The sequence below is a fragment of the Merops nubicus genome, unplaced genomic scaffold (assembly GCF_000691845.1).
Source record: "Merops nubicus isolate BGI_N331 unplaced genomic scaffold, ASM69184v1 scaffold5160, whole genome shotgun sequence".
Lineage (NCBI taxonomy): Eukaryota > Metazoa > Chordata > Aves > Coraciiformes > Meropidae > Merops > Merops nubicus.
In genome coordinates, this window is record NW_008583418.1 from 815 (window position 1) to 25,580 (window position 24,766).

The 24,766-nt window shown below is 46.7% G+C and overlaps 1 protein-coding gene across 1 annotated transcript; it reads left to right on the forward strand.

The window, feature by feature from the left end:
• Window positions 1-1,146: 1,146 nt before the first annotated feature.
• Window positions 1,147-19,593, forward strand: TMEM201 (transmembrane protein 201; the record flags this gene model as incomplete). Its single annotated transcript, XM_008940530.1, has 10 exons — window positions 1,147-1,267; window positions 1,882-2,076; window positions 3,846-4,022; window positions 4,522-4,913; window positions 5,374-5,577; window positions 15,554-15,771; window positions 17,284-17,355; window positions 18,155-18,436; window positions 18,930-19,061; window positions 19,496-19,593. Coding segments are annotated over 10 exons (1,891 nt in total), but the record flags the coding sequence as incomplete, so codon positions are not given.
• Between the last annotated feature and the right edge of the window lie 5,173 nt (window positions 19,594-24,766).

Below are 24,766 nucleotides of genomic sequence, written 5' to 3' on the forward strand. Positions count from 1 at the left end.
ACTGATCCTTGCTTCCCAGGCCCTCTCAGTGAGCCTCTGCTCAGTGGAAGGTGCTTTCACTGCTGCTTTAGAAGCTGTCCAGTGGCAGTCGTGCTGGTTGCTTGGTGGAGCTGGGCAGCAAACGGGGCTGGGGGCAGCTGGGTCCATCTGTCTGCGTGGCTGCCACAGCCAGTCCCTGCCTGGGCTTTGCTGAGCAGCTGCCCTCCTTTGGAGGTGTGTTTGGGACAGGTTTTGGCAAACCCAGACAGTTGGGCTGTGTTGGCTTGACCTGCCAGGAAGCTTCCTCCTGGATGTTGTGTTGAGACAAACACAGACCTTCTTCAGCAGGCAGGCCCAAGGGCCAGGCCACTGAATTTCTTTGCTCAGATGTCTGTCACAACCTGTTGCAATGGGACCATGTCACAGCTGTTTTTTCTTGTAGTGACTGTTGTTTTAACAAGATTATTTTAAAGAACAAGGAGCTCATGGGTACAGGTCATTAGCCTTTGTCCTTACAGTGCCAGTGCAGAAACACTGGGGAACACATGTTGATTCTTCAGTTCCTTAGATATCTAAATCTGTGAAGAAACAGCTATTTACTGTGCCTGAGCTTTATGATTATTTTCTATGCCCTTGTCCTTGAAAAATCTAACAAACAGGGCAGACAAAAGGGTAACCATGAGCCCATTTCCTAGGTTTCTGAGCAGCATCATATGCAGTTCCTGTGGATTGTCACTTTGGTTTCTCAGAATTCTGTGGATTAAGCAGCAACTTTACCCCACCCTTTGCATATATTGACACTGCTGATTATGGAGAGGACTTGCATTCCAAATATGCCTCTGAAAAACAGTGTGAAGTGGGTTATTCACAGGGTTGTTAAAGTTCTATCAAATCCAGGGTCCAAGCAGGGAGAGAGATGAGCATCAGGCAGAAGTTTATTTCTACTCTTGTAGCCCATCTTTTCGTTGCTAAAATGACTGCTCTGAGTCAGGCGGTTGAGCACACTGAAGGGGAAGGCTGGTTTCTGAGTCGGGGGGTTCAGCACGCTGAAGGGGAAGGCTGGTTGTTAGTCCAGCCTCTCTCACGTTTCCCTGTGTGAAAGCCCTTGCTTCCCTCTGCATCCGCTGGATTCGGTGCTCCTGCCTGACACGTTTCCTTTCCTGACAGGAGGAAGCCCACACACGTGACTGTGAACTGCTGGTTCTGCAACCAGGACACGGTGGTGCCCTACGGGAACCGCAACTGCTGGGACTGCCCCAACTGCGAGCAGTACAACGGCTTCCAGGAGGTGTGGGGACAGGGGGCATGGGGGTGGCAGGGAAGGAGTGTGCCCTGTGGAACAGTGCTGCTGGGAGGACCCTGCTTCTCATTTAGGACGATACAGGCCCAGTGCAGATGAATACCCAGCGACTTGGCAGCTCTGTGCTGAGCATCTGTGGACTCAGCAGCTGATCGCTTGATCAAATTGGAGACAGAATCTACTGTACTGGGATGTGCTGACATAGAGGATGTGCTTCCTCTCTCTCTTGAAAGGGCAAAGAGGGTCTTGACATTTTCACCAATGTCTGTTAAGAATCTTTTTTTAAATATATGGAACAATTCTACTCTGGTTTCGTATTTTGGAACAGCTGAATTGCTGACTTTAGGGTATTCAATAACAAAGCCTGTGTTAAAATCCACCAGCCCTAGCTGTTTGCAGTACATGTACAGAACAGTGGAGGGGAAAGAATTCTGAAGCATTTTGTATCTTTTTGTATTTCTTCTATTACCTAGGTGAATGCATGGAGTGTAGAGCTCCTGACAGAACCTAGGGAATCTTGGTTTCAACCAGAGAATACCTAGCTTTGGTTTTATGATCTCACCTTTGGTTTCCTTCCTGCTTCCCTTTTTGCTTCTTGTCAGAATGGAGACTACAACAAGCCCATCCCTGCTCAGTACATGGAACACCTTAACCACGTTGTGTCGGGTGCTACGACTTTCTGTGATCCTACCAAACCACAGCAGTGGGTGAGCAGCCAAATTCTGCTTTGCAAGAAATGCAACAACCATCAGACCACAAAGATCAAACAGCTGGCTTCGTTCTCTCCCAGGGAGGAGGTAAGTGTTCCTTAGGGACTGGCATAGCAAGAGAATGATTGTCCACAGCATTCCCATGCACATGTCTGTTATTCCTACTCTAATTCCATGCTGCAGCCTAGTAAGCAGGAGAGAGAGGAATTTTTCAGCATGCTATGGAAAGATGCTTTAATAGTCTTCAGAAGCTCTATGTGGCATTCCAGTGCAGAGAAAGTTACTGATTAGTGCTGCAAAGTTACCTAATCCTACTCCAAAGCCAAAATGTAATGACTTCTTCTAGATGAACGTTGGAAGGTGAAGCTTGAGCCCAAAGCCAAGCGTGCACGTTGCTGAGATCAATTTACAGCTCCAGTACTCACCGTGAAGCTTTAATAGATTTTCTGTTTCTTGAGGCCTTGGCTGTGCTGCTTTGCTTTTACTAGTGGAGTGGGAGAGGAATCCTGTGCAGCCACATCACCTCCCTGGTTTGGCATTTGTGCCTAGGAGGGCAAAGGGATTTTACAGTTATAGCAGCAGGATGTCCTGCTGAGCAACTCCTTGGCCTTTCCGTGACTTAATATGCATGCAGGAGAGGATAGTGAGGTGTTTTCTTCACAGCTTTATGACTCCCCAAAGTTTCATGCAGAGGGTTTAGTGCTGCACTCTTCAGCTCTGAGCTGTGGTCAAGCCTTGGGGTTACAAGACTGTGCTATAGTGGGATATGTTCATCCTCTGGGTTGTGTAACCCAGTGTGCTTAGTGTAATTGTAATGAGTTTAATCAGGATGACTCCCACGGAAGATTTAAATTTCATCATGCTTAATGAGGACATCTTTGTCCAATTCCCTTTTCTCAGCTTTGTTTCTGGTCCCTGCCCTTTGCCAGGCCTATCCACTTGCTCGAGAAACAGCAGCCTCTGGCTCCTTTTTAGGCATTCAGTGAACTGCAGTGTCTGTGCCAGCTAAGAAACGTGGGTCTGTGTTATCCAGCATGGTTAGGTGTGTGTCAGTGACAGCAGTGGCCTCTCAGCATTGCTGGCCTGTCCAGTAAGGGGTAAGCCTGCTGCTGCTGTTCTCTCCTGTGTGATTCCTTCTCAGTTCTGGGAGATGGAGCCCATGGAACTGCTGCAGCAAGGCCTCGGGCAGCTCCAGTGCAACTTTCTACTTCTCTCGCCCAGAGAGGGTCATGCTTTCAGCTGTGTGCTCTTGGTACAAGGATTTTGATAGAGACTGGGAGTAGAGATAGAAGAGCCCTAGAAGCTTCTGATAAGTGATGTGTCCACTGCAGTAGTGCTGAAAACCATACCTTTGGCCCTACTTGCTGTCTGTTTTAACAAGTGCTGTTAATGATTTAAGGAGCTCATCTCACCACGGCTGTCACAGTGACAGCCTTCGAGCCTGGGGCTGAGTTTTGGAAGGAGCTTGTCTCTTACTCCAGCACAGAGGAGTGAAGGAGCAACAGGTCTTCTGTGTCCCTTCATTTGAGGGCAAGAGTAATTCTGTTTTTTTTGTCTCATCTTCTGTGTTGAGTTCATAAGGTCTTGACAAAGACAGCAAAATCAGGCCACAGAAATTCAGCATCCTGAAACTGGGCCACAGCAGCCTTCTCTAAGGGCTGTTTTGTCTCTTCTTGGGCATGGAGGCTGGGTCAGCTGTGTGCCAAGTTGGTTGTATGACTATCTTCTAGCTTGGTCACTGTTCAGGCCTGGTTTCAGGGGGCTGTTCCTCTGGAGACTGGCAGCATGCTTTGCTCGCAGGTCAGGTGAGGGGCCTGCAGTTCTCACCTACTTTTCTTCTCCTGTTGTCTCACCAGGGCAAATACGATGAGGAGATTGAGGTGTATAAGCACCATCTGGAGCAGACCTACAAGCTGTGCCGCCCGTGCCAGGCTGCTGTGGAGTATTACATAAAACACCAGAACCGGCAGCTCCGGGCGCTGCTGCTCAGCCACCACTTCAAACGCCGTGAGACAGACAAGAGCTACACTCAGGTACGTGGGGGGGGCAGGGGAATTTAGGGGGAAGTGCAGAGAATTGGGTACCTCTGTGCCTGGGTTTGCTGCTGGGAAAGGAAGGCAGCAGCCTTGGGACTCTGGGAGCACAACTGCATAGCAGAAGTTCAGAAGAGCACAGGATAGTTGACACAGATGCTCCTGGTGTCAGTTTGAGGTTTTCCTCTTGCTGGTGTCATTTGGTGGAATTGCCAGAAGGAATTGCAGGAAAGTACAGGGTATGGGTGGGGGAGGTGGAGAGAAGAGCAATGGGAAGTGATCTATGACCTGTCCTCACTGCCCTGTCTGCTTCAGCTCATAGCTCTGCTGTTGCTGTTTGCTAGTCTGTAACATTCCATGGGGTGTTAGCCCAGCAGAGACACATAAGGATTTGAGCAAAACCCTCCATACACTCTGGAACTGTTTCATAAAGCACCATCTCAAACCCCTACTACAGTTCATTGAGCTTCTGATGTGGTGTTTCTCCCTTCCTCTGCAGAATTTATGTTCGTCTTCCTCTTCTGCTGCCATAACCACTCCAGCTCAGGTGATATTCCTGCGGTTCTTGGCCTTCCTCAGCTGTGCGTTCCTGGTTCTCATGGCCCTGTATGGGTCGGGTGACCCCTTCTCACTCAGTGCAGCAGTCCCTGCTCCTGTCTCCTCTGGTTCAGCATCCATCCACAACAGGACTGGCACGAGCTCACAAGCAGACCTGGAAAATGACACTTCCATACCGGTGGCACGCTGGCAGGAGCTGCTCCACCTGCTCCCAGAACAGCTGGTGGAGAACCTGAGTGCAGCATGGGTATATGGGAAGAACCACCAGATGGCAGTTGCTGTCCTTGGGCTCTTCACCTGCCTCTTGGCCATGTTCTTGGCTGGGCGGATCAGGTGGGTGTGCTCTCCTCTTCGGTTTCTCTGAAAGAAAATTATGTTGGAGGTCTTTGGCCCTGTCTTGAGTCAGTGAGGCAGGGGGTAAACATTTCCCTGAATGGCTCATGTAGTACTGGGTGGCACAGTTCTCCTGGTTTTCCTTTGGATTGCCAGCCAGCTGGATGGAGACAGCAGAGCTTGCTTTGGATCTGTGCCTTGGTTCATGCAATTTAAGAGTGAGTTAATGTGAGTGAAGAGCTCCCTGTGTAGCTGTGAGCAGGTAGAATATGGAACTGATCAGGTACTTGCCACAGCAGTGGGAAGGGCTGCAGATGGTACAACAGTAGTAAGAGGTAGTACATAACCTGCTCAGTCTGTGGTCCCTCCCCACCTTGCCTCTCCTTCCTCAGGACCGAGGGGCTCGTTGGTGTTTAAACTCTTACCCTGAGTCTCGTTTGGTTTCTTTTTGGCATCGCAGGCTCCGAAGAATCGACGCGTTTGCTTCAGTCTTGTGGTTTGTCGTGATGAGTCTGCATTTAGCTGAGAGGTACCTGAAGATGGAGACGCCCAGCTGGCTGGACACGGCCAAATTTGGCACCACATCCTTGTGCTGCTTGGTGGGCTTCACCGCGGCGGTGGCCACGCGGAAGTCGACGGGCCACCGGAGATGCCGGCCCCGAAGGTCAGAGCCAGAGCAGTGACGCTGGGGGCAGGAGGAGGAGAAGCCTTGTGAACTCTTGGTGACTGGTGCTTCTCTTTCCTCTTTTTATTTGCCCTTCCTCTGTTTTCTTTCTTTTTTTTTAATTAGCTATGCAGTGAAGATCTTTTCTTCCTTTATATACATATACTTTTTTTTTCCCATGCTTCCCACTCTGCTGCCTGCTACAAGCAGTTCCACTGCTCGTGCTAGCAATGGAAACTACTCCTGCCTCCATTCTCCCTTCTCCTGAATCCTACATCAGCAGTGCAAATACCCAACTTCCCTAAAGCAGATTCTTCCAGCAGCTGCTTCACAAACTGCTCAATAAGTGCAGCCTCCTCCCCCTTCTGCTTCTCCAGCCAAAGAGATTCTGGCTTCTCCTGTCCTGGTTCTCACTGCCTGTCCATCCTTAGCCTGTCACAGAGGAACCCTCTGCCTTGATCCTCCATGGGGCCTGGGCCACCTTCAGTTTTCTAATGGTGCTGGTCGTTTTAATTTTGAACTGCTGGGGACTTGCCTCTGGACGCCGAGTCCTCGTCCGTGTGCTGCAGGGACACTGCTCGGGGTAGGGCACGCCAGGAGGGGCCCAGGACCTGGTGGGTCTTGCCTTCCACTGGGCAGCAGCACTTCCCTGCATGCTCACCTGCTCTGCTCTTCTCCTGGGACTCCTGTTTTAAATGCAGAGACGTCCTTAAGTGCTTTTGACTGGAACTTCAATCATTTCTTTTAAAGGGTGCTTTTAACAGCTTCTGTAGCTCAGGGTGTCTTGACTGAATATCTGGAAGTATCCAGCTGGTTTAGGCTAAATTGTCAAATCTGCCAGTGGCTGTTGCTTTCCATACCAGTTTTCTTTGGGTTTTTTTTTTCACTACCCAACCCCACCACCCCCCGAGAAGCATCTGTAAGAGCACAACTGTATAAAAACATGTGTGTTCCTCCACTTCTGTAGCCTTAGGAGGAGATTAAACATGGGGGTAACAACCTCATGCTGTGGCATGTGTTCAGCTCTCATTGTACATCACTGCTTGTTCAGTCAATGTTTTCCTTACTGTTTAGAACCCAGACTAGGAGCAACTGCTATAGGAAGGGGTGGGAGCCTCTGCTGTGGGACTGCATGGCAACAGAGATGGAATTTTCTCAGAGGGGTTCTTTTCTGAAGTCTGGCATTGGTGAGCATGCTGCTGAAGAAAGGAACCTGGAAATTGTGACTTTGGAACTTGTGACCTGGGATGACTGGGTGTTAGAGCTGCCTGGGTTTTTGTAGGATTAAGATGTCTGGGACAGCTCAGATAAGCAGTCTGATTATCCTGCACTGTTTTTTGGAAGGCTGTCCACTGAGTTTCTCATCCAGATTTGGGTCTTTCAAGAGGAAATAGCATTATTACAGAAGATCTGATGTTTTCTTCTGTTTAGAATAGTGCAATGGAACTTGCCACACTAGTAGTCCAAAAGAAGTTAATTTGGTGTCTTGATCTTTCTATGTATAAACTCTAAAATAATGAGAGCAGAGCTCTCACTATACAGTATCTCCCTCTCCTGCAACCTGCTGAAAGACTCGGACACTACTGGATGCTGTAGATTCTTTTTTAAGGAAAACAAAGAATATTTCATAGCTTTTCATAGCTGCTGTTCTTCAAACCGGTCTTCACTGTGAAAGCAGAAAGGCAGCACTACCAAAAGCTCTGTAGAGATGTGTTAACAATAAGCCAAACTGAGTGTGTCATGGGAAGGTACAACTCATGGCTGAAGGACAAAGTGCCTCTAACTTAACAGCTGGCCTGGGAGGGCGACACAAGCCTGCTTCCCATATGTGCTCTCTTTTTGGAACTTTTTGCTGGTGCCTTCACATAACTGCAATATCCACCTCCAAGCAAACAAAACACCTTTCTCCTTTCTGGTGCTTGTGAATGATGCTGCTCTGAGGGCTTATTTGCCCCCAGGAGGAATCCAGCGTCTGCAAAGTCTGGTTCCACTCTTCCCTGTTCCTCTTGTTTATCAGTTCTGACCCAAAAGGTTTGTCTTCCAGCTCACAGACCCAAACTGTTTCTTGTTCCAGTCTCAGACATTTAAAATGCTAAATAATAACCACTATGTCCCATTTTCCACTAGGACACTTCATTGAATTTGGAGAAATGTTTCAAAGTAGATACTACAAGAAGCTGTGTGACTTTATCACTGCCGGGTTAGACTTTCACAATCACTCCGGTGCCTCTTTCCTACTCTGTTAGATTTAGTAGGAACCATTCCTTAAAAATCAGCCTGAAATGTGAAAGGATAGGAAGTGGCAGGTAAAAAAGACAACCAGGTACAACTTTGTGCATGGATGTGCTGTCAGTGTCTACTTGGCTTTCCATTCAGTGCAGTGATGGTTGTAATGTTTTCACCCATCAAAAATTCCATGGCAGCAGCACTTCCAAGACCATTGTTCTGCAGCACATCTGCTGTTCAAAGTGAGGTGGACAAAGCTGTCTTATGAAATGGACTCTGGAACCAAGTCTGGTGTCAGCTCTGCCAGTCTCTAAACAAGCTGCACAAAAAACCTTGAGCTATTACATCCCTTACATTAAATGAGACATCCAGACTTTTTCTTCCTCCCTTCTTCCTGCTTCAGTACTTCCAAGTTTTCCCCATGAAGTTGGGTTGTTGTTTCCTATCTTCCAGCATATGGACCTGACTGCCTGGTGTGGCAGAGGAGAGCAGTTCCTCTTGCTGCCCTGCTGTCAGGTATGTCCACGGGACAGGAGGAATCTCATGTTTAGAAGGCTGTATTGAGCCTGCCAGGAGGAGTGTGAACCAGTGACAAGCTGTTTAAGATGTGTGGGGGTGGTGATGGCAATGTCATGCCTGATTTCTAATGGCAATATCCTTTCTTTTTTTTTTTTAATAAGAGTATAATTAATCTGTCCATATTTTCTTGCCCAGTAGCAAGGAAACCCTCTGTGACAGTCTCTAAAGATAAGCTTGTCAGCTTTTCCAGATATTTTGGGTTTAGGGGCTGAAAGTCAGGGCTGTGTTATGTTCTGTTTCACATGGCCTCCTATTTCTTCTGAGCAGCTGTTTTCCTCCTCTCTTTTTTTCTTTCCTATTTAAACATGCCCCTTCTTTGAGGCCCCTGGGGTCTGGCACCTTTTATGCTGTTTTGCTGTTAAGTGTTATGTTGTTTTCCTGTGCCTGATAATTACCTTTATTCTCCTGTCTTTTTTCCTGTGTAATACTGGGATGGGATGGGGAGGATGAACACCACCAGATACCAGGAACGGGCAGCTGGTAGGACTCAGAAGGAGTGGAGTTTACACTGGGAAGCCTGAATAATATTAAGAACTGTTTTAGCTCTGTTTGCACAGCAAGTGCAAATCTATACTGGAAGAGTTTAAAATCTTTTCAACTGGGGGACATGCAGTTGACATGCAGGCAAGAAATCCATTTGTCTTCACTATATGCAGTTTAACACAAATGAAATGCAGTTGCAAGTTGCACTAATTTTGTATGTCAGAACATCAGAAAGCTGCTTTGTTTTCTGGCCAGGCTCTACAACTGAAGCCTTGGTCTTTGGTGCTTTGTCCACAACTTATAATGGAGAACATTTGGACTCATAATTGGAAAAATTCCAAAGGCAAAACAAACTAGGAAAACACATATTGAAATGTGCTTCAGTTGGAATGCCAAAGAAGCTTTTGCCTTTGCTCAGGTGTCAGCTTAATCTCCTGCTTCTTGGTGCCTCAGCATGTCTGTGCTGCTGCTTCTAAAAACAACCAAAAAAACTCAAAACCAAACTTGCAGCAATTGATTTTTTTTTGGTATTTTAGAAACTCTGATGCTAACAGTCTTCCCTTTCTGCTTCCTCACATACTTTGTCTCACATTGCTGATGGTAGAGAGTGATCGATCTTCCAGAGGAGAGGGAAGAAAGGTGGTTTTTCCAGAGGTGTTTTTCTGTATAAACAGCTAGCATTCAATCTCTACCAATTGTGTCTCCTTAGGCAATTAGGCCTGAAAATCAGTTTTAAGTTAGCAGTATTTTACTGTCGATTGTTTCGAGGGAAAAATCACCCCAAATAATGAAACCATCACTCTCTTTAGTGAGACTGTTCCTGCAACACCCAATTTCAATGCCAAATAGACTATTCTAAACACTGTGCCATGCAGTAGGTTCTGCAAGGAAGGTGCTTTTCCAGCTTTGTATTTTTGACTCAAGGCTCAGTTAGGAGCAGCTCAGCAGTTAGATACCCCATCTGACTCTGCCTGCTTGCTTCCCCCACAGCGAGTCCAGCAGAAGGAAACCTGTGCTTCCAGCTCAGGTGTTTTGGTGCAAGTCCAAGGTCTGAGCACAGTGCCACCATGCTCATGACTCTAAGGTGCTATTCTGTAGGACATGTGGGTATAGGTTTCCTTCTGAAGGGGCTCATAGCTAACAAAGGGCTGGCAACACACTAACACAGCTGACAAAAAATTAACCCAGAACCAGTTGATCACTTTGAGCTTCTCCTTTCACTTAGCAGGACTCTTACTTCAGGCCACAGAGGGGCATGTGGTAACTTGTGGTCACCAGATGCAGCTTTGTTGCCTGAGGATTCTCCCTGCCATGCACATCAGAGCATGTAAATGTCTCAACAGTATTAGAGGATTTTAGCCCAAAAGCCTCTAATTTCAGGTGCTGCTTTTTTACACTGGCCGTGTGGTGGTATCTGGGCCAGAGGATGGTGCTACAGACTGGAGCTGAGGTGCTCCAGCTCAAAAGCATCTTGTACCCTGCCCAGCTGAGTTGGGCATGTGAAGGGGCTGAGGTGGGTTCATCAAGTGCCTTTCCCTGGATGAGATTTTTGACAACACTCTGTTGCTCTGCTGCAGTGGAACTGCCAGAGCTGCAGCGTGGGACAGCAGTGCCTGTATGTCTGCCAGGCCACTGCTCTTGTCCTTCATTTGCCACTTGTGACTGTGGCTGGGCAAAAGAGGATACTTGGGCCACGCTCTTAAATTTCTGAGCAACTCTGCAGACTATTGAGGGGTTCAGGGAGAACCAAGAGCTAGCAACCAAGGAAGCATCTTGCTGCTACTTCTGGTCTTCCTGAAGCCCTCACTGACATCAGTGCATGCAAGCTGATGCCTTTGTGACCCTTTACAATTCTAAGTAAGCTACATTTATATCCCATTCTTTCCTTTCTGCTAACTCCTCCTTTCCTACTGTCTGTGCTTTGCATGCCCTAGGGAACTGAGCTTGGGTGTGTCAAAGGATGAGGACAAGAGGGGAATATAAAAACAGAGTAGTGGTGTTTTATTTTGGCTTTCTGAGTAGTTGTCCAGTACGCTGAAATTTTGTGAAGCTAATAATCATGCTTAGATAGTATAGAAAGTGTGTGTTGGTGTGTTGTGGACACATTATTTGTATGCTTATAAAAATTCATGTAATTAATAGCCAGGTGATTGTTCCACGCTGACTCAACTCGTGAAAACAGAGAGCTGTGGCATGTGGCTTTGCTTTGGTGTTTCAAGAGAAGCTGTTGAACTCGTGTGCTGTCACCTGGGACCTGCCAGCTCATTCCAGCTGTGCTGTCACCTGCGAGTACACCTGGGGCCTCTCGAGCCACCACAGATGCTCTCCTGTGAAAGGGGCAGTACTCAGTCCTGAAGTGTACCTCGAGTCATCCCCTGGAAAGCCTCTTTGGGGACTGTTGAGTACACAGGCAGGGGAGAGATCCTCTGAATGTTTCTGTCATGCCAGCGAGCCTGGATTTTGGTAGATGTGGGAGGTGTATACACCCCCTCCACATCTGTGTGCCACCAGCTAGGAGGGAAGGCAAAGTGGATGCCAAACATCTGTCTGTACTCTAGAAGGTATTAGTACAGGATGTGGCAGCTGGATCATTTTTGGCTCTAATTCAGCCCTCCTTTTTCATCCAAAGGGGGCAATATATAGGAGAAAAGAATTCTTAGTGTCAGCAGCTGAAGTTTCTAGCTAAGTCACATATTAAAATCTTAATGTCTGAGACATGTGCCCCTCTTTTAGCATTATTCTCCCCTCTCCCTGTTTTTTATCACTGTGTTGCTCTTTGCTCCCAGTTCTGTCACCCTGACCAGCAGCACAGGCTGTGGCACTGATGGGTCTGATGCAGCAGCCCTGACAAGCAGCTGCCTGCTGGCTCACAGCACTTGCTTGTCTTGGGCAGCAGCACCCATCCTGCCTGGAGAAGACAGTGCTGTTGTACACTGGTAACTCATAGCTAATTTGTGATGGGACCTTAAGTCCATGGCAAACATTTTACCCCGTGACTGACACAGGGTTCCCTGGCTGCCTGCAGGCAGATGAGCCTGGGCACAGGCTGCAAGCTGCCTGGCTGTGCCTGCATCTTACCTGCTTACTGCCTGTACTGGATTGTCTGACAGTGGGAGTGGGGCCCTCTGCAGCCCTGCAGTCTGACCTGACCCATGCTGTCCTGTGTCTGTCTCTGTCCCAGGGGTGATGCAGCATCTCTGGTTAATGTGAATTGAAAGGGCCACTGCACATGGTGTTGTCTTTGGACAAGAGGGAGGTGTTGGGATAGAGGAGGGGGAGACTGCTAGCAGGAGGTGATTCTTCAGGACAGTGTACAGTCCCATACCATGTAATACTCTTAACCTTCTATTTATTTTTAAAGCATCTGTGTAGCAGATTGTGCCCAACTGTCTAGTAATGCTGTGATCACTGTAAACACTAAGATACCCAATTTTTGATGTTCACAATACCAAGTTCTGAAATAAACGGCTTCCGGGCCCTGACTATTTCCACAACTTGTCTGACTCCAGAGCCTTTTTTTTTTTTTTTTATCCCCTTTTTCCTTTTTTGGTTAACTTTCACTGTTCCTAGACCCACTATTATCACTTGCACAAATGGCTTGGAGCAGTGCAGTAGTCTGAGAGCAGAGACAGAGCTGCCCTGCACCATCCCAGGGCTGGGATGTGGCTGCTTCCTGCCTCCTGATCCTCTTGATCTCCTCACCTTTTTTCATCTGCTTCTGAAGGAAGTTTTAGTTCATACCCCTGCTCTTTAGCAGCATCTGGCCCTCTGGGCATGACAGTGGCAAATGATAAAGAGAAGAGAGCATAGAAAAGGGACAGGATTCTGCATGCAGTGCAGGAATTTACTTTGTTTGCAGTGGATCAGTATTTAAGCCATTCTCTGGTCAGCACTCAAATCCTAAAGCGTTAATAAGCTATTGCTCAAAATTATTTAACTCTTCTAACCAGAAAAATTCCTTTTCTGGATGGTGCAAGACAAATGATTCATCAGGTGCCCAGAGGACCTTCCTAAAGCATTAATAAGCTATTGCTCAAAATTATTGAGCTCTTCTTTGCTAACCAGAAAAATTCCTTTTCTGGATGGTGCAAGACAAATGATTCATCAGGTGCCCAGAGGACCTGACTGCACTCAGTGGGGTTGGGAAGTGGGGCTCTGGAGCAGCAGAGCCCAGGGAAGTCTGATCCAAATCAGTTACAACTCTAGGAAACAGATTCTGGTTAAGAGCAATAAATGATTCTAATATCTTCCAGCCAATTAAGTGAAAGCCTGATAAGCTGCTTTCCACTGCAGCAAGGAGCTGAGTAAAGGTGGATCTTGACCCAAAGACACAGAAGGTGAAAAGCTAGGAAAAAAGAGCTATGTTCCACACAGGCAATGCTCTGATTTGGCCCTTCACAGACATGGCACAGGGAGTGGTAGGTGTCAGTCTTTCTGATGTGGCTCATAGCATAGTCCTGAGCTGCACTTCTGATTTCCTTTCCCATTCATTCTCTCTTACAAAGCTGAGATGGACATGTGCCACTGCTGTTTACATCTGTGTGGGAGGACAAATGTGTGTGTGTGTGTGCACTGAAGGACTCTGCACGTTTGGGAAGCATGACACCATTCCCAGGTCCTCTGGAACCTGAAGAGGCTGGGCAGTTTCTCCTGCAAGACTGAGGAGTTCCTTGCCTCTGTTAAAGGCATGTCCTGCTTGCAAGCTCCAGGAAGCTGATGGGCTCAGATGTTGTTCAGCCTGATTAAGCTGGTCGGGATTGTTGCTGTCTGCCTCATACTAGCAGATAAGTAGTTTTATAAGATATTTTAAATGGTAATCTTAATTCTAGACTACTTCTCTGGCCATGCTAGCACTGCATAATGCTGCTGCATCACCTCTTTAATCTCCAAGAGAGAATGGCACAGGCATACATCACCTCACAGCTCAAGACTGAGATACCTGTGTTCCTTCACACTGGTTTACTCCTGCCTTGCCTCTGGCACAAGAAAAGCCATGTTGCTGCTCTAATCTGTCTCTTGTTCTCATCAGAAGTGAGATAAAACTTCAAGGGTTGCAGCTTGATGATATGCTGCTAAGTCTGATATCTCTGTTTTAAAATATGCACACTTCATTAGTACTTCATTATGACTTGACAAGAATATTACCTGTTCCTAACTAAAGAAAACTCTTAGAGGAGATTGAGAGATCTTGTTCATATTCATGATTGTTCATATAAAAATAATAGAAAATTCCTATATTTGAACTCTGCAGCGTTATTAGAATGCTGGTTTTGATGGTATGAGGACACAAGTGAGTCTCCAAAGCTGACTGATCATTTCTCATGCAATCTAAACTGTACACAGAGACTAAGACCAGTATGTGATTGCAAGGAGGACTAGAAATAAGGTAAAAATAGGAGTAAGTCTGACAGATTTTTCAGCGTAGGTTGATTTTTAAATTTTAAACCACTGCAAACGTAGGTGATGAAATGAGGGTATTGGAAATTAATTCCATCATTTATTTGCATGTAGTAATTGACTGTGGCAGTGCTAGCTGCAAAAACTGTTTAAAATACAAGGCCCTCTTACATAGTTTTCTGCTAGTGGGATAGAAGTCAGTTTATGTCTGTAGCAGTTGCAAATCAAGCTGGCCAGTACAGGTGCCCTTAGTATGTTTTGTCTGTTGCCTCTGTCTTGTCTTCTCAAGTTGGACATGCTGTTCTACAGCTGTCCTCTTTCACTTGGCACAAACTCAGTGAAAACGGCTTACAGACCTAGAAATACAATTGCCATTATTATTGCAAATTTTAAATTTTCCAGGCACTGTAACAGAGATTGTTTTTTACACACTAGAAGCAAGACAGTTCCTAGAGTGAAGCACAGCTCCCTCTGAATGGCTATGCTAGTTATTTGTGGCTAGTTATGATATGCAGAGAAGGGAAAATGTAATGATTTAGGCCTCAGTTTAGGACTGGAAAATCCAGGTTTGTGATTCTGATCTAGCATAGGAATTTTCTGTGAGTCCAAATAAGTCAAGTAGCTTCTTTCTGCTTCTGTTTCCCATCTGTACAATGAGGGTAGTGAGTCTCCATTACCTGACAGAAGTATAATGAAAGCTAATGTATTACAGTGGTTTGAAGGTTAGTTTTGAAACAGCTCTTGTGCCTATAACTCTATCTGGATACCCATAAAAAAAACCCTCTCTATGCTGGCATTAGAGGTAAGGTGTTGAGTCAGGTTTCTAAAGACAGAAAGTCCAGCAGAGAGCTACCTGCTTTCCACAGTCATGATATTTCTAAGCATGTTCATGTGCACAAATAACAAACATCAGATGTACTCTATTGTTGGTCCTGTGTGTGCCTGGACTTTGTAAAGCATTCTGGTGGTCTCTGGGTAATTTTCTTATCCAAGGAGAGAATGAAGGAACTATTCCTGTTTGCACCAGAGTTCCTGAACTGTTCCAACATTTTCTCCACCCTGTACTGTGGGCCAGGTTGGTGTATGATGGTTTGAGCAGTTCCTCCTCCTCCAGTTTCAAAGGTGTAGGAACATTCCTGTAAACTCTTAAGCATTCTGCATCTTGCATTCCTCACTGAAAAATCTGTACAAACCTGATAACAAAACAAGTGCTTGTGCAAAAAGTACAACCAAGAGGGGGAGTTTCTGGAATGTACTCCTTGTTAAATGTCTGTCGTGGTGTCATTTGCAGGTACCTTTCTGGGGATTCGATTGCTCTCTTTCCAAGTGGCTCTGGGACTGGCTTCCCTTCCTCTGCTACATCCCTCTTTGTCCCAACACCACCCAGTATTCTCCAGCTGACAAACCAACAGCTCTTCAGATCCCCATGCAGAACAACTTCTTCCTCTCTTCCTGGTCGTCTCAACAGGGCACTCTCGCTGGGTACCATCCCCTCCTTGGCCAGAGCAGGTGAGTGTGAACGAAACTTTCTGGCCCAAAGGCAATGGCAGTGCAGTGGTAGAGTGCTTCAGATGGAAATGGGCTGTGGGGTAGCCCCCTTACAGTCCTCTTTGGGGACTGCTGCTCCTGTGGCACAGAGGAGTACCCGGTGTGGGTTAGGGAGTGATGCAGCATACCACTGCCATCCTGGAGACACTGAGCCTGCTCTGGGTTTGCTGAAATCCAGAGGCCTCTTCAGGTGTTTGTGGCAGTGTGGCATAATCCAAGGCTATGGTGTGGGAGAGAGACAGAAGGAGCAGTTAGACATGGGAACAGAGAAGAGCAGTTTTTCAGCTGCTTGGGAGCATTAGGATAACTGATCTGGCAAGAGCGACCACTCCCTTCCTTCCAGCTGCTTTGTGTAGTGTGCTTTTAATGCTGCAGCTGAAGGCAAGCTCCTCCCGAGTGTGGATCTGATAGGCATTAGCCCAGCTACTGAAGCTGCTTCAGAGAGGGCTTTGTGTGATCTAGGGAAGATTTATAGGCCTAAGGAAAGCCTCTCTCCCAGGAATTCAATAAGCTCTCCACTTCGCTGTGCTTGAGACTAACAGATGGGAAATAGTGTTCAAATGCTGTTCTCCATCTAAGGAGAACTAAGCTTTCCCTCCCACTGACCGATTACCAGAAGGTCAGAGGCCAAAACGTGGCTGTTTCTGGGATAACACTGCAGCATTTTTTGACTTCATTCACCATTTCTCTAGCTCATGGCACTGGCAGTTTTGCCAGATGCACTAAGAGCACAAGGAGCCATGTGAACCCTGCAGCAGCGTGGCAGCTTTGGGCACAGCCCTCACCTCCCTTCTTACCCAACAGGGGCTGGGAGGGCAGGGGCAGCAGCTGCCTGGGGTTCCCCTGCATGCTAAACCCCCCCTCTGAGGCTCTGCTTGCTCTTGCTGAGGTGCTAAGCCAGGCAGGCTGGAGGGAACATGCTGCTGGGCCTGAGTGGTTTTCACAGTGAGGTTTCCAACTTCCAAAGCCACTTGCCTGTAACTGTGTAAATCAGGTGCCTGAGAGAATTTATTTAAGCTCTGAGGTTTCATTTGTAGCACTTCTTTTTCCTGACTTCAGTACTTTTCATTGAGGGATTTTTTTTCCCCTGCCTGTTATTATGGCTGTCATGCCTGACAGCTAGATGGGAATTCATCTCATCCTATGATCTACCCTTAAAGTTTGTTTCATGAGAAAAGGATACAACCATATCTTCACCTTCTTCCTTTTTAAGTAGAGGTGAGCCAGGCTGTGATAAAACCACAGGGTTGGTTTTGGAGCCTGCTGGACATATCTGTTCTGCTGCAGCTGAGACAAGTGCATTATTTTGCTGTTGGCATGCAGCCTACCAAGGAAAACAGAGACATTTTTCCTGTCTAGATACACCACACATCTCCTGAGACTGATGACAAGATGATGCAGTCCTGTTTCTGAGGGATAGACCTCTAGTAGCTGAGCCAGCTGGGTTTAAACTGTTTCCTTTTTGCTTTTTAGATTCTGGCTACTTGTTCAGTGGCAGTCGACCAGCCTCACAGTCATCTCAGTCCAAGGAATCTCCTGCATCAGGTAATGCACGAGCCCTTCCAGGGCAACTGTCCTGGCAGGATTTGCAGTGAGTGGGTTGAAACACGTCATCCAAGTATAATTCTTCCTTCCCTGCCCACATCCCAGTGAAAATATCAGTTTCCCTGTTAGAAATGCTGCAGAGAGTTCCAACTAAGAGTGAGACTGCATTAAAATATGGTGCTATATGTATTGGATGCTCTTTGTGGGAGAGCCCACAGTGAAATCATTGAGGCACAGCAAGGATCCCTTCCCTGCTCTACAGCCAAGTTGAGGCTGCTTTGATAGAAGACTTTAGAACTATTCCTAGGGCAGCTTTTTTTGTTTCACTTTTCTTCCCTAGCCCAAGCAACTGATGATTTGTCTACCCTGTCTGCTCTGCCCTTTTGCTCCTTTGTCCTCCAGCGACCTGTCTGTTGCCCTCCTGACCCCAAATGGATCCTTTGGCTCTTTGTGCTGCGGAAGTGTGTGCTGCTGGGAACAGCCACAGCCTGGGCTAATGCCTTGTGCAGACCTCCTCATATCCTGATACAATCTTAGCCCAGCAGCCTTTGAAGGACATGCCAGACTGGTTAATTTACCTGCAAAACATCGTGCCATGCTTGTGTGTACCAAAGTGCATGTGGAATTTCTCCATGTTTTACAGTGTAGGAACTCAAATGAATAAAGACTTTTAGTACAAGATACATTGGACATTTGCAACTTCCATTCCCTTTTCTTGCAGACTCATGAAAGCGAACTGCACATGCTGTATTTGGATCATAATCTCATTCTTTCCTCTCTGGGGGTGTCTCCATTGCAGATCCCTTCTCCCTGCTGTCGGGCAGCTGTGCTGCCTCTCGCATCCCGTCTCCGGCGCCGTCGCTGGCTGGCTCCGTGACGTCCAGCTCGGGCTCCCTGCGGTACCGCCGGCCGCTCATCAGCCCTGCCCGCCTCAACCTGAAGGGGCAGAAGCTGCTGCTCTTCCCCTCTCAGAACGAAGCTCTGCTCACCCCCACGAGCTCGGACACCCACTCGGACAGCCAGGGCTTCGGCGCCGAGCTGTCCCTGCCGAAGAAGAGCCTGGGCGAGCGGGGCGTGCCGGGTACGCTGCCAGCCTGCCCCGCTGCTGGAGGGGTGGTGCTGGGGAGGAGCTGGCCTCTGAGCAAAGCTGCACATCATCCAGGCCACAGAGAGATGGGCAACCTTCAGGAAAAACTCTGGTGGTGATGACTGGTGGGCTACCAAATTTCCCTTAAGAATCCAGTGGCCTGGAGGGCCTCTCGTCTATGAAAACAGATGTCCTTTTCTCACCTAGAGGTGCCCCAGGGGTCCCACTGCCATCACCCTTGTCTGGGTAACTCGTTTAGTCACAGATGTGGTGATGCTGATACAGACAATGTATGAGGCAAACGTGCAGGCAACTTCTGCTGTACAGCAGTAAAGTCTGCCTTTTGTTTCCTGCTCCTGTCTTTGATCCTTTCATGATTTTACCAGGCAACCATCTGTTACTCACATCTAGCTTTAGTTTGGTAACTTTTGCTACTTTTGGCTTCCACTGGTGCCTTCTGAATTTTTGTATCTTTTTCTCTTTGCAGATGTGAGATCTCCTGTGGAAGGAGGGAGTATTTGCAGTGATAATTCCATCAAAAAGGAAGATCACTCATCACACTCATCTACGTGTGTGGTAGACACAACTACCAAAGGGGAAGATTTGGCAGGTTGGAGAGGTAGGTGCAAGTCATGTGAGTGCTTCATGTATGTGTGTTTCTGTGAGGGTAACAGATCTTTCATCTGGATCTTGAGATCAGATAAATAAGTAGTAGCAAAGTGGATCTTGTGCCTGCTATTCTAAGACCTTAATAAGGCTATTTCTGTTCTTTGGACTGCCTGAAGAATACTGACAGTGTGCTGAACTGAGACAGAAGGAAAGAGGTGGGGATACGGGTGTTGAGAAGAGTGATGAGATGGAAGTAGAACCAAAGAGAGTAGTAGAATCTTTCCTGACAGGAAGAGTGCTTCAGCAATTTTGGTTTATGGTGAAAATGCTGGGCAAAGAGAGAGAAAGAGCACGATATATATTCACTGTTATTTATCTTGTCAGTTCTTTAATATCTCTTTCCACCATTCACTTTTTTTCTATGTGTTGTCCTCTTCTACTCAGGTCATCTTGGTAACTCTGCTCTGCGAGGCCTGCTGGCCGTGAGCCTGACTCTCAATGCTGTCTTCACATCAGCCTACGTCTACCGGAGCCTGCGCTGAGCTCTGCCAGCTCCCCCTTCCCTTCTGGCTCCACCTGCTTCTGAGGAGACAAGGATTCAACCATGGCTTCATGGCTGATGGCCGTGTCACTGGTGCATGCTGTTTTTTAAAAAGAACTACTGTATGCTCAGCTGTTGTGACAAGGAACCCAGGCAGCTGCTGCCATCGCTTCCAGGTAGAACACATCAGGGGATTGTTCCTGGGGGTGGCAGGCAGAATGCCCAGGAAGCTCTGGCTCACAGCAAGAGGCCAGGCAAAGGGCCCACGCACTTCTTTCAAAGGAACTGACCTGAGACACAAAGCCTGAAAATTTATGAAAGCTACATTTTTGGGAACCTATCCCCAGTTCTTCTTTTTGACTTAATAACCTCGTGCTGATGGTGCTGGTAAAATGAGGAGAAGTAGAACAAATGAGCTGGAGAAGAGGGTTGGCTTAGTAGCTGATCCTGGGCTTGGGCTACTGTACCAGCATTCCCAGTGGTTCCTCTTCTCTCTTCCATTTGGCTCTCTCCTCTAAATTATCAGTGAATTTTCTTTAGTTGCCTTAAGCTTGCCTAAGCACGTGGGTGACCTTGACTGCTCTGTCACATTCTTGCATCTTACATATTCCTGTGCTTCCACCTGGGCTGTGCCCTGAGGCCTTTCACCAGTTGCCATTCTGGCCGTGCTGGTTCTCAGAAACTGCTGTCTGTGCACACCTCTGAGGGGGCTGTGGCTGTAGGGAGGCACAAACCCCAGAGAGATGGCCTTCTGTGGTGTGCAGTAGGAGGAGGAAGCCTGCACTTTGCTTTACCCAGGAGGCACGAGTTCTGTTGCAGTTAGTTCTAGGATAAGAAAGGATCCATGTGTGGTTTGCTCCATAGTCAAAGGGCTTCATCTCCCAGCTCTGCTGGTGTCTCCACCCAAGCAGTGAGTGGTGTGGCTTCTTCTTGCTGTAATTCGCACAAACCTGCTCTGATTGTAGATGTTTATCCAGAAAACTGATGCCTCAGTCTGATACTGGGATTTGCTCAGTAACCATTTGAGATATTTCTTATTTAAATGCCAGGGTGCTCTCAGTGAACCTGCTTCTGGACAAATCAGCCCTTCTGGATAGATTCTTCTTTTCTAACCCAGAGGAAGATTTTCAAAAGCAGTTTTTAATTTGGGCACTTCCACTTTTGGGTGAGTCTTCAGCAGAATTCAGGGGCCATTTAGAGTCTTGGGGTGAATACTTGAAATCATGCAGTACATCTTGGGGGGGGGGAAATATCTTTGGGTTTCGAATCTTAAATCCCAAGTGCAGAGAGATTTTCCAAAGTGTCAAGGATATGTGGTGAAGAGTGCCAACTGACATTAGCTGTGTATTTCCTGAAGCAGGACTGACTCTGTTAACAGAGGTTTTTTTCCCTTGTCTCTTCCTTTGGGCTCTTTTACTTCAAACTTCTTTGCTCTTTCCTCTCCCTCACCTCACTGTCCTGTGTTTGCATTTTGAATTACAGTGTTAACACTGTGTCTTTTCCTCCCTTTCAGTTTTGCTGCTGTTCCCTCTTGTACTATTGCACAGAAGCAAAGCATATCTTAGCTGATAAGTCCCTGCTCTGAACATGAAATTCACACCTCAGAGTGATGATCACCCTTCCTTTCACTTCTTTTGTTTGCATGTTTTAATTGAGTTCCTACCACAGCCTCACTTAGTACCTCGTGTGATTGATAGCCAGACTCTGATCAGCATGTCTAAGACAGATTAAATGGGGCTTTACTGCTGGTGATTCAAGCACTGAAAAATTAAGTCTCCCTTTATCTCTTCTATTTCTTTCTGCATTGTTTCAGCAGCCCACTTCCAGCCACTGCTCCTTGTCCTCCCTTGTTAGTGTGGCCTGCTCATGGCCTCCTCTGCATCTTACAGGCAGAGGACAGACCTCTGCCCACACGTGCTGACCTGAGAGGCTGTGGAGTTGTCATTCCTGACTCTGCATCTTCCTCTCAGCCTCTTTAGAGTGTTGGTAGAGGGCTGCCCAGCCAGCACCTCCTGTACAAAGGCCTAGATCCAGGGTAGAGACCTGCAGCAGAAAGATGTGCTGTGGGGTGATGATTAATTCTTTTGCAACTTGCATGAATTGTTACTCGTAGCCGAACTGGACCCTTAACCTTGCTGTCAAGAGATTTTTGTCCCTTTTATAAACTTCTGCTGCTCAGTTGAGCATGTGTGTAGGCAGGATGCTTGCAGACCAACACAAAAGCTTCTGTTTAGACCTCTGCCGTTTGATGTCCTGGTGCAGTGTGTGACAGCCCATTCATGGATCCTTGTTGTGACTTCCAGCATACCCAGGGGCCTCCTATGCAGAGACAAGCCTGCCAGAGAACACTGTGGGTTTGCTTGTCTTTATTATGCCAACGGATGTGCACTGTGACTTCATGTATGCAAACTTCCCACTTTCACCTCCCAGCCTGCGCCAGGTTCCACCTTCGTGCTCACCTGGAATCCAAGTTGCTCTCGGTCTCTACCAGATTGCAATACAAATTTTCTCCTCCTTTCCAGCAAGGAGCTGCAGCCCCTCAACACTCCTCTTCTTGCCCGTATTCCAGACCAGGAACACGTTAACCTGTCACTGCACTTCTGAATCTGCTCACCGATACTGTTCCTGGAACGGTGTTTGATGACCTTGTCCAGAGCAATAGAAAGACTTTGGATTTTATTGCTGAAGAGGAAGGACAACCAACTTTTTCATTGTGGTGCTAGAACACTCTCCAGTGGTGCTTTCACGATTGTGAAGCCTTTGCTTGAGTAGTACACACAAGTGTAGGTGTGTGTGTGTCTGTGCATGCATATGTATGAAAACGTTTGGAGGGTTTCTTCATTTCAAAAGATCTGAGCCCATGTTTGTCTTTATATTGTTGGCCTTAATCTAGCTCTTAGATACTGTGTCTATCTTGCTGCACTTTTCTATGTGAAGCTGGTTTGGAGGAAACAAAAGATAATCTGGTCCCCCTGAAAAGATCTTTGTGACTGATGATGTTGATCTTCATACAGTGTTGTTCAGGGGTGAGATTTTATTTTTCTAATACTTTCTTACTATAAAAACTGTTGGAGTGTATGGAATGGAAAAGATCTTTCCAAAATGGCCTGATAAAAGATTTGAGCATTATAATGCAAACAATTAATGATGGAGCAGGATATAAATGAGCTCCATTTCCAGAGCTTTTCCATTACTTACCTTCCTTTGAAAATGCCCAGGTATGTTTTCTTTGGATATGGGCTTGTTATGCGTGTTATGAGACCTTGCAGAGACTTTTGATGATTTTGCTGTTCCAAATTAGGAAGAATTTGGATTCTGGTTCCAGTTCTGGAGTCTGGGTAGTTTGGCAGATGTGAGCAGTATTATGCACATATCTATTGGATGGGACAGAGAGAATGGGTGGAATAAGCTGCTGATTTCTGAAGGTGATCATATCTTTTTACATAAAATCTTAGACACAAAATTGGTCACTGTGGCAATGGGAAGAAAACCTCATCGCTGGCACATGTGGGCCAGGGTCACTGAGCTGCAGGCTGGCTGCTCAAGCAACAAATTTGGCCTATGAATGTTTTATTCCCACTCCCTCTTTTTGGGTGATGGGGAGCATCTGTAAAACACTGCTGAACTGACTGGGTTCCTGAAAACAGGGCAGCTGGATTCAAGGGCTTGTATTGCCTGTGGATGCTGCTATATTTTTTTCTTCCAAGCACCATTCCTGGAAATAACTATGGTCTTAACCTCTCTCACAGACATTTGTCAGAAGGCTAGAAAGGGCCAGTTTGGCCAATACTTTTTTTTTTTTTTTTTTTTAAATACACGTTGCATCCAGAAATTATCATCACTGTGTCCTGTGGTGGGAGTAAGGGACAGAGTACTTTGGGATGGAGTGGTTATCTAGTGAGGATGAGGAGGACAATTTTGAGTCCTAAACCTTATTTCCTGTGAAAGATATTCTGTATGTCATGTATATGTACTTGTTTGGGGAGCTCTGATCTGTACAGTTTAGTTCAACGCGCTCCGAGGGAGGAGAAGCTGTTCCTCAGACGTTTTTTAGTTCATGCTTTGTGTTTAAAGAAGAATATTTTTCTTTAGAAAATAAAAACAAGTAAGTTTTCACCTCAGTGTGATTCTTTTTCTTGGGGAGCCGAAAGCTTTTTGGGGAAAGGGAGACACAGTATTTGTGCTCGTGTGTCAGTCATCCAGTTTCATGCACACCCTAGGGTTTGTGGTTATTTGCCACTTAAGGGGTTTTTTTATTCAAGTCTGATTTGTACTTTTATGACTCACATTCTACTGGTTAAAATGTGGTTCTGATTCGTTTTAAGACCTGGCAATATATCTACCTTGTCTTTAAATACCTGGAGAAGTTCTGTGTATTGCTGTGCAGGAGGTGATGTGCTTCCCAGACATGCTTCTTCTCCCCTTCTCTTCTCTTCTTTCAGTGCTGGAGACCTGTTTGGTTCTGTAGTCTGTTTTTATTTTCAGCAGTGGTGTTCTGTTTACCTGTTTACACAGGGCTAGCAAAAAAAAGAACTAAACTGTGGTGGTGCAGGTGAGCCTTCCTGTGCTCCACTGAACATCTTCCTTCTCCTGTGGGCAGATTTGTTACAACCAGTAGGGATGTTTTCATTCTTAAGAATTTAATAATTTCCGTCTAGCCCAGTGGAAGTTTCCTATTCAAAGACCTGTACAATATTTTGAGAACAGGCATGACAGCATTGTTTGACACACCACTGTCCAGCTGCTGTTGGTAGTTCTTTTAACTGAGAATTAACAGCCTGGTAGTCATCCATGTTTTTCCTTCTGTTTCTTAGCACTGTACAGCTACTGGAAAAAGAGGAACTGATTCCTTCCAGACTATTGAATCATGATTTTTTTTTTAAAATTAAGCTTTGTTGGTGGTTTTAATTAATTAAGGATGATCAAAGAAACACTTTTCAAAGCAGAACGCGTCTTTTAATTAAATCACTGGCATCATCCCAAGAATAATTCTGTACACAGGGATGCGGCTGGAAGCCTGTGGTGAATTGCAGCGCTCGCACGAATGCGGCACTGCAAACATCGAGATCGCTGCAGCGCGGAGCTCTGCTCCCCGGCGGCCCCGGCACCTGCAGGGACCCGCTGAGCCCCCTGCTTACCCCGCGGCCGTGAGGCGGGGTCCCGGCTGGCACCGG